Genomic DNA, 10,376 nt, shown 5'->3' on the forward strand with positions numbered 1-10,376 from the left:
GTCTGGCCGCTCCAACACAGTACACGCCTGCCCTCTGTGACACAACAAGGTCAGCCACGTGCTAGAATGTCAGGTCAGAGGTGTGTTGCGATGTGACGTCACCGATAGCAGACGATGAAACCACTGCAGCGGAACTGGCAGCAACAGACAAAGAATTTGATCCAGAATACGATCTAGCCCTAAACTGCTCAAAGAACATTCAACTGAAAGCAAGACTGTTAAACAGAAACAGAAACCGCGCTCTCATAAAAGTCGTCTGTGAAAGAAAAGGTGGCAAGAAACAGCTGATTGCAAGGGGAGACGACTACGTTCTGACATATATAATTATGTGACCCTTCACCACGAAATGAGTCGCATGTCACCTCGCGCGGTTCTGCGTTAGGCTTAATATAAGTCCGGGGAGTGTCTGTTAACAGTGTGAGGGTCACCTTAGTCACAGGCTTATAACTCAAACAGTTTTCGCTTTTTTCTAAAACGGGTTTTACCACTGGATAGAGCATAAAAAACTCTTACGGAAAATGTGAAAATACGAAAATCATGCAAAGGTGACATGAGACTCATTTCGTGGTGGAGGGTCACATATGTCTGTGAAACAGCCGAGACCACGTCGTACCGACAAGAGGATGACATGCCCCAAACTATCCGGCGCCTGCCCCAAGTCGACCGCAACACCTTTCGAGAAGAAATCGACCATTTGACTGCAGATCTCCAGGTCCTGTCTACATTGGTACAATGCTACCTGCGTGCCATGCCAGACTGACTTTTCACGAAGCTCGTGGGAACACCGATTCATATTTGAGTTGTGACTGACAAACCGCGATCGGTATCGAAAAATATCTTGTTAAAACGGAACAGTCTCAGACAAAAGACACTGTCGACTTGGATGTGACCAAGTGGATACTAATTCCGGGTTCGGTTTTCCACCCGTTTGTTTTTGTACCGTGCCTTCGTTGCGCGTAATGTGTGATATCCCCATTGCAAGGGGCCGATGGCCTATGGCAATTAAACTTTCGTATTCGTATTCGTATTCGCTCTCACTCTGTCTCTCTGTCTCTGTCTCTGTCTCTCTCTCTCTCTCTCTCTCTCTCTCTCTCTCTCTCTCTCTCTCTCTCTCTCTTTGTCTAGGACCAGTCTTGCTTTTTCGGGTACAACAGTTTGGAATTCACTTCCGTCATCCTTTAAGCACTTAAAGTCATTAAAAAGTTTTAAAACATGTGTTAAAAAACACCTAATGTCTGAGTAGTTTAACGCGTTTTGATTTACCTCACTTAGTATTACGTCAAAGATATGCTGTGCATTACGAATACGAATACGAATACTTTATTATCTCATACAGAGAAATTTCAGTGTGGTGCACATTAAAAGACAAAACAAATAATAAGACAACAGATAGAAATACCATACGAAGCATACTACACTCGCGCACGCATATGTACACTAACAGGAATAGTAACATGATTCCAAATAGGTTAATTGCCGTCAGCTTTAGCTAAAAGTTTAACGCTAAAAACTATCATTAGCACAGGACTAGATATGTCATTGAACAATATTTATCACAGGACTAGTCATCACACTCAGCATAAGGGTGCACATCAAAGAGTATAAAAAATATTCATCACAAAAATCAGTGCATATGTTCACCGGCACACATACTAGTTTTAATTAACTTAGGTATTTAAGAAGCCAATTGACTTTGGAATAAAACTGTTCTTAGTTCTGAGCGTGCGGAATCTGGGAGTGCGGAGGCGACGTCCTGAGGGCAGGACCTCAAAGTGGTGAGCGAGCACATGACTACTGTCCTGGATGATGCAGCGGGCCTTTCGCAACACACGTCGTTCATACAGCACAGTCAGTCCTTCCTGTCTCACCCCCACAATCTTACCACATGTGTTCACCACCCGCCCAAGCACATTCTTACTCTTCACACACAGACCTCCATACCAGCAGATGAAAGAGAAAGTGAGAATGGATTCAATGAATGAAGTATAGAATGTTTGGAGGATGCGGCTGTTGATGTTCAGACTTCTGAGCTTTTGTAAGCAGTAGATTCTTGACTGACACTTCTTGTGGATAGCTTTAGTGTTTGAGGAGAAATTTAGTTTGTTGTCAATGACTGTACCGAGATATTTGTATTCAGTCACTCGCTCAACTTTCACACCATCTATGTACAAATCTGAAACTGTAGCTGGGTTTTTGCGAAAGTCAATAACTAGCTCTTTTGTTTTTGTCACATTTAGGTTATACATTTATTGTATATTCTGAACATATTTTTATTGTACTATTGCTACATGTTCGATTGCTACCAGCTTGTACTTATAATTACCTGCATAATATGCATTTGAGTTTATAAATAACCACATATGTATGCTCTTCATGTCTCATCTTCATCATCGTCATCGTCATCATCATCATCATCATCTTTATCATCACGTGCTCACGTGTTCCGACCTCCTTTTGTGGTTAACTTTTAAACTTTTTTATTCTTTTTTATCTTTTTTTATCATTGTGTGCCTGTGCGTCCCAAGGACAGATTGTAAGAAAAAGGCGTAGCCTTAAATCCTAATCCTTGTTAAATAAAGTTCAATTCAATTCAATTCTCTCTCTTCCCGCAGTGTGGCACTGCGGTTATGAAATTAAAGGCCCCTCCTGTTTTTGGAACCGCAGGAGCTTTCTAGTTTGCTGTTAGGTAGATTTTTGGTTCCTCTTTCCTGTCATGCTCTCTTTTTCTTCATGAATTCTTTTCTTTTTTCTGCCTTCTTGCTCATTCACCTGTATTTTTACCAAAAATCTCTTCTCTTTCCGCTTGTCTCGCGATTCATGTATAGTTTAATCTGTTAGTGTTCTGATGTAAGTCCAGCAGTAGATAGGTTAAGCCTATTTTAACATACTGGAAACTGGTAATCTTCCAGTAGGTATTAATTTAGTTTTACTAAAGCCTGCTGGGACACAAGTAATGGGTTAGTGCATTTGTAAACAGGAATCGCTTGACAAGTGGCCCCCTTCATCCCCCCCTTCCTCGTCCTGATATGGCTCTGCGTAGTCGGCTGGACGTTAAGCAACAAATAAACAAACAAACAAATTCTCTCTCTCTCTCTGAAGCAGTATTCGAAAGAGGGATATTGACACTTTTTCTCAGCATTACTGGTAAATAAAAATAAGAGAACAAGAACAAGAACAAGAACATTTTTTTGTTTAAAGGGGGTAATAGAGTTAGCAGGGATCTGCTTTTTTACATCTGGCCCTCGAGAGAGCGAGAGAGATAGAGATAGAGAGAGAGAGAGAGAGAGAGAGAGAGAGAGAGAGAGAGAGAGAAAGAGAGATAGAGAGACAGACAGACAGACAGACAGACAGACAGACAGACAGACATCTCATCATTATCATTACCATTACTACAAAACAAGAAGAAAAAAACTCACTTACCTTCTGTAACGAGAACGCTGACTGCGACAAGAGCTATGATAAAGTAGCAGTTGTTCACTGTTGGGTTCACAATCCATACATAACGCTTCATTTTAATGTGAAGTAACACACTTTCAGTTTCTCAAGAAAACAGAACATATTAGCCCCAATAGTCAAACTTAATTATATGAATCTACAGCACCACTGGAATGTGTGGCTCCAATCCGTAAACAAGATCAGTTTTGCCTGGTAGATTAGAACTGGAACGAAAAGGTACCTCCTACAACCGTTTTGACTGTAATGCAATGCAAACTCAGATAGATATCAAAACGCAAGTTAACGCTGCTGTACAGTACAAGCACAGATTACGTGTAATATATAACACTGAACCACGGTCAGACCAAGCTTTTTTTAAACTCAAATACCTTCCTGCTTGACAAGTTTGGCAGTGACACTTGATTCTATCCCTTCCCATGCAACCACAGGCAACCAATTGTTGGTACATTATTTTCCGTCGTTGGGTACACGGGTGAAGATAGCCGGATTATTCTGCCGTACATTACTGCACACATGCAACGCAATATTGCATGAACCTGTGGTTCTATTCTATAGCCAGGGCATTATATTCTTCAAACAGCCATGCAGTCCTTTTGTGTAAAACTATTTTTATGCACTGCGTGATAATTTCTGAAACTCTACCCGGCGGACCGGCCTATGTTTAAAAAAAATGTACACTTTAAGGAAAAGAAAGACAAACGAAATAAGCCGTAGTCAGTCAAAAGTCATCTCTCTCTCTCTCTCTCTCTCTCTCTCTCTCTCTCTCTCTCTCTCTCTCTCTCTCTCTCTCTCTATCTTCTCTCTCTCTCTCTGTCTATGTCTCTCTCTCCCTCCCTCTCTTCTCTCTCTCTCTATCTTCTCTCTCTCTCTCTGTCTATCTCTCCCTCTATCTCTCTCTCTCTATCTTTCCACCCATTGCACACCGGTTGGACCGTACATAAGGTAACGTTAAATTATGCTTGTGCAACGTATGTGGGAGTATCACTTATAACCTCAGGGTATCTCTTATCCTGTTGCGCATCTATAGACTAGAGACAGCGCTGGTTAGACTAAAACATGGATCGGGAACTTCAGTACGTACTTAGGACTACCGCGGCTGTGCTTGCAAGTTTGGATAGTTCTTTCTTTCTCATTTGATCCGAGTTTTATCTGTCTCATTAAATGCCATTTTTCTACCTACTACACATATAGTTTTCCTAATTGATTCCCGAAGATAAGTTAGTTTCGCTTCCACGTATCGGTTTTCACTAATTCAACATGGCCGGCGTCGGCAATGCATCTTTGATCATCATCTTCTTCCGAAGAGGACTGGGTTCTTGCGAACGTCTCAGAGTCCTGCGGTTGAGTCACTGTTACCGATAGTGGTTAGCTCCGGCAAACAGGGAGATTAAAAAGGTGGGGAGGTTTAAAACTATGCGGTACAGGGGAGAGTGCGTTCAAGGGCGGGCTCTCATGCCCGACTGCACTGAGGAAACTGTGGCCGAGACGGGAGCGAAGGAGGGGCCTGCTTCGGCCGATGAACAAAGAAACTGTGATCGAACAAGTATGGTGTTACAAGGGGAAAGACCCGCAAAGTGAACTTAGTTGCCAAAGCCCGAAGTGTGACGACGGACTCGGTTTCCAGCAACTGTCCACCGACTCAGCGGCAAAATATGAGTTGACACGTCCGAGGTGAAAGGTAATAGTCTCTTCTTATTAGAATGAAGGTCATTGTTTATGACTAAAATACAGTAGAATCACATAATGCACGAAGGAATGGAACATGTACATGGAATAAGATTGTCCGTCCACTAAGACACAAGTAAAGGTGGAACCAACATCCTGACGGCTATGCAGAGGAAGTGTTCTTTTTAAGAAATGCATTCAAATAAAACAAATAGGGAAATGCCCACTGAACAGAAACACCCAGGCTCCTGATTTTTGGTATGAATCCAAGTTGAGAGAGATCAGCTGAGCTAGGATTTTACATGGAATAAGATCATCCCTCCACTTGCATACAATGTATACAACCAGAAATGAAGATACAGTGTGCTTGATGTGGTGATCAAGTGACATTTTGCTATGAATGTGTTTAAGCAACTAGTAGCTTCTTCAGCGTTAATTCATTAAACAATCACTCTTATTCTTAGCACATAGAGCACATTGAATGAGTGTGTGCATGTGTGTGTGTGTGTGTTTGTTATTGCAATGTAAGACCTTATAATATAAATATACACAAATTATAACACATGCTGGGATTCTAAATATGTTCTGTTTACTTGCAGGTCTCAGTTATTACCAAGCCCTGCCTCATTCTTCCCGCAACACTGACATGGTGCTGTTGTAGAACACAAGTAAGTCCTTTGATCATTTCCAAAATACACTAGTGCAATAGCTTGTGAGTGCAACTGGTGGTAATGAGAATATTTTACCACAAAAGGCTAAAGTACAAATAACAGATTTATTATGTTGGAAAAAGAAGTAAGCCAGAGCAAGTGATTAGTGTACCAGTTAGCTAGGGTGGATGTATTATATAATTACAATTTACAGTCAGCATAGAATGTTGAGGACAGTCTAGAATTTTTCTCGCCCTGTGAATTCAACTGCAAATCAGATGGCATGAAGAAATCAATGTTATATTATGCTCTGCATTGAGTGAACCATCTCCTGTCATTCTGAGTGACACATCTCTTTAACTGAAAAACATGCCAGTAATTAAATCCAGGCTACATGGGGATGGAAAATGACCCTGGCAATTTCAACCTCTGAATGATTGTGTCTTTGTGTAGCAGGATTATGGATCTTCACAAGCCTTAGTTCATTTGTCTGTACATGTGTATCATGTATGGCGGTATAAGTTAATACTATTAGTCAATTTCAAATAGCAGAGTTATTTTCAGAGCTTTCTAACTTCAAACCCTGTTGAATCTATAGTTTGTAATTTAAAGGGTATTTTGACTTTGACTCCAAGTTTCTTTCTTGCAAAGTCATTCTTTTCTCATTCAAGGGACTAAACCACTACATGTACTGATGACTGCCTGCATCAGGGTTATAATTTATGAAGAAGTCAAAATGCACAATATATCAGTTTACAATTTAAAGGCCCACTTGCCTTGTCACTACAGTATAATGTGGCTATGCTTTAACATGGAATCCCTCATCTTGGCCACATACAAACAATTATATATTCAGTGACTGCTTGCTGTGGTGAGTTAAAATGTGTGATGAAATATTTTCACAAAAAGGTACCAGTGTTGTTAACAAAACTAATTCTTTAACAAACAAACAAAAACCACTCTGCACAGAGAGCATTCAAGCTGATCTATGTTGCAATTCGTCCAAGTAGAGGGATGATCTTATCCCAAGTAAAAGCCTGACAAGATCTGAGACTGTGAAGCAAAATGTTTTTACATGGTAAAGTAAGCCTTTAACGAGCAAGTATGTCTATTGCACTGGGTGTTTTATTATTATTGTATCATTTTTCTTTCAGGTAGTCTCTCTTTAAACTGACTTTCTACACCATGGTGTCTCTGGCAGTGTTATATTGGCAGAAGACAGTTGGAACTGGATTCCTCATTTAGATGGTAGGCATGTTTTGGGCTTTTGTGTTGCTTTGGTGTATGTGTGTGTGTGTGTGTATGTGTGTGTCTGTTCTATACCAGAAATAAACACACTGTTTGCTTGCTGTGGTGAAGTGACATTTTGTGATTTTTTTTTTAAATGAGCTAGTACAGTTGTAGCTTTTACAGCATTTATTCATAACACAATCGCACTTGGCGCAGAGAGCAACCAGACCGTTCATTGTGGGTATGTGAACAAGTTAAGAGATCATGTCTTATCCCATTTTAAAGCCTGACCAGATCTTAGACGGTGAGCCAAATTGTTTTCATGAGAAGGAATGTGCCTTTCAGAGAAATCTATTAACTACAGTATTACTTTACAAAACATATTTTAAGAAATGAAATGTGTTACAAGTAACAGCCATGGGGGTGATAGCCTGTAGGTGGAATAATAATCTTCAATTGCCCAGAAATGATTGTTATCTGGTCAAGAAATGCAAAGCATTTTGATGTTTGTGACGATTAGTTACTCTTTATCACGTTTGGTCCCTGATTTTGCTGTCCTTGTCTGCGTTGGGCAGGTGTGCGTCCATGATGTCATTGCTATTGAAAACTAATCTGTACTGCAAAGTAAATGTACCCGTACATGACGTACATGGCAGTTGTCAACCGGGGGCCAGCCATGACTGGGACTGATGTATCCACAGGCACTCGACACCAGGTGGGCGGGGCCAGTGGTTGGGGTGTGATTCCCTGCCTTACACCACCACAAAGTGTAGTATCAGCAGACAAGACTGAGCAGAACTTCTGCCCCCCCCCCCCCCACCAATTGACCACTCAGTGCCATGTGCCTGCAGCTGTATCATAAACACTTTGTGACAATAGTTGTTACCTCCTTAGAACAGATCTTGTGATGCTCCTCAGTCAGTCAGTGTTTGATGGATGCTAACTGGTATACTTGACATAGTGTTCATATGAAAGTTTTATGTGTTGCAGCTCATCCAGATCACAGGTACACAAAGGAGCTGGTTACAGTGATAACATAGGCACATAGAACTGCTTATGGACTACTTTAGAAAGTGAGCGGTTACAACCAAGACTCTTCCGTAAGGAAGGTCTGCGGAAGGGTGCTTGATCTGTTTCCTCGGACAGGCTTTTCAAGACTAGGTAGGTTAAACCACATGATTGGGCTTTAATTATGAATGCACTTCAAAATTCACTCTATTTCATTATCTTGTACAACCCCCCGCGGGTTAGGGGGAAGAATTTACCCGATGCCCCCCAGCATGTCGTAAGAGGCGACTAACGGATTCTGTTTCTCCTTTTACCCTTGTTAAGTGTTTCTTGTATAGAATATAGTCAATGTTTGTAAAGATTTTAGTCAAGCAGTATGTAAGAAATGTTAAGTCCTTTGTACTGGAAACTTGCATTCTCCCAGTAAGGTAATATATTGTACTGCGTTGCAAGCCCCTGGAGCAATTTTTTGATTAGTGCTTTTGTGAACAAGAAACAATCAACAAATCTTCAATAGTACTGACCAAAGAAGAAGGTTTAATTGTGTGATCATGATTTGATACATATGCTTGAGCCTGAAGATGTGTTTTATTTGTTTTGTTTCAGAACAAAGTTTGGTGAAGTAGAAGCTACCGCTGTAGGCTGGTGTAAGGCTGAAGAAGAACCTCTGACAAGTCAATTTTCAAGCAACTGAGCACGAACCCAGGTACAAGACACAGAGCTCTCTTTCTATCGGTCTGTTATTCATAGAATGACACTAACAGTGACACAAGTAAATAATCTGTATCATTGTCTTGACCTCTAGAAATTTGGTAGAGAATAAGATGACTGATAGTATTATTTTGATTATTTCATGGTCATTACAGTGGCCTCCACCCCTGCCCCTTTTAAGACACCCCAATCTAAGACTCCTTCCTATTAATGACCCTGTTTTCGCAGACTTCTTGTTCATAACATCTGTAAATTCACTCCCATTTTAAGACTTGCTCCATTTGGACTTGGACTGGGTGGCCGAGTGGTAACGCAATTGCGCTCGGAAGCGAGAGGTTGCGAGTTCGACCCTGGGTCAGGGCGTTAGCAATTTTCTCCCACCTTCCCTAACCTAGGTGGTGGGTTCAAGTGCTAGTCTTTCGGATGAGACGAAAAACCGAGGTCCCTTCATGTACACTACATTGGGGTGTGCACGTTAAAGATCTCACGATTGACAAAAGGGTCTTTCCTGGCAAAATTGTATAGGCATAGATAAAAATGTCCACCAAAATACCCGTGTGACTTGGAATAATAGGCCGTGAAAAGTAGGATATGCGCTGAAATGGCTGCGATCTGCTGGCCGATGTGAATGCGTGATGTATTGTGTAAAAAAAAATCCATCTCACACGGCATAAATAAATCCCTGCGCCTTGAATATGTGCACGATATAAATTGCATAAAATAAAAAGATAAAATAAATCCCTGCTCTTAGAACTACCCACGGAATACGCGCGATATAAACCTCATATTGATTGATTGATTTTAAGACCTGATTTTGCTTATTTTGGATTTCGAAAAAGAGAAAAACAAATTCCCACTCTGTACAGAATTAAGCCAGGTTCATGATTTTTGTATGGACCAAGTTGAGAGATGGCATTTGTATAGGCCTGACCAGATCTGAGATGTTGAATCTAATTGCTTACGAAGAAAGCATTGTGTCATTATAGGCACACTACTTCTCGTCACCGTCTCAGTTCTGGCCAGGCTTTAACATAGGATAAGCTCATCCCTCAACTTTGTCACATATGAACAATCGACACACTGACTCTTGCTGTTGTGAGTTGACATTTTTTGATGAATTTATTTCTGGAAAAGGCACCATGCAGTGCTGTTTCAGGGGTGGGACTTTTCCGCGGATTTCCGCGGACACAACTTACGAATTCTGCTGGAGTAATCTATTTTTCCGCGTCACATTTCATTACAATATCTATGACTTGTTGACTGAATGATTTGGAGAGACGTGGAGATGAAACAGAACACTGGAGGCTTGAGAGTTAAATTGTGCTGACTGAAAACTCCTGATAACTAATAGTAATTTTGAGGGGGGGGGGGGGGGGGGGGGAGGTTGGGGAGTGTGGAGAATGTCTTTTTTGTCAGATTGCACAGATTTAATGTACATTTAACCAAATTCAGGGTAACATGCCCCCGAACCCCCTGGAAAAAAAGGGATTTCCTCCTTTTTCATCACAAGAGAGTCCCACCCCTGTGTTTACAGAATTCCTTGTTTAAAAACTATCACTGTGCACAGAGGGAAGGGGGGGGGGGTGTATTTGACCACCCCTGCGTTTACAGAATTCCTTGTTTAAACTATCACTATGCACAGAGGGAAGGGGGGGG

At 41.2% G+C, this 10,376-nt stretch overlaps 1 protein-coding gene and 1 long non-coding RNA gene across 3 annotated transcripts in view; one reads left to right on the forward strand and one right to left on the reverse strand.

The window, feature by feature from the left end:
* Positions 1–10,376, reverse strand: part of LOC138973851 (uncharacterized) — a 146,934-nt gene that overhangs the window by 11,601 nt on the left and 124,957 nt on the right. Inside the window, exon 1 of one of the 2 annotated variants that reach the window (XM_070346562.1) lies at positions 3,421–3,844. The exons of the other annotated variant lie outside the window; for it this stretch is intronic. Within the exon in view, the coding sequence (XP_070202663.1) occupies positions 3,421–3,511 (91 nt within the window). The 5' untranslated portion in view covers positions 3,512–3,844. Of the gene's footprint in view, positions 1–3,420; positions 3,845–10,376 lie in introns of those variants that run through there. 2 annotated transcript variants of the gene reach the window in all.
* LOC138973848 (uncharacterized) lies at positions 4,370–9,447 on the forward strand. Its single transcript, XR_011458184.1, has 5 exons — positions 4,370–5,134; positions 5,721–5,789; positions 6,926–7,019; positions 7,992–8,162; positions 8,616–9,447. It is a non-coding gene; the product is annotated as an uncharacterized lncRNA (long non-coding RNA).

The sequence above is a fragment of the Littorina saxatilis genome, linkage group LG8 (genome assembly GCF_037325665.1).
Source record: "Littorina saxatilis isolate snail1 linkage group LG8, US_GU_Lsax_2.0, whole genome shotgun sequence".
Lineage (NCBI taxonomy): Eukaryota > Metazoa > Mollusca > Gastropoda > Littorinimorpha > Littorinidae > Littorina > Littorina saxatilis.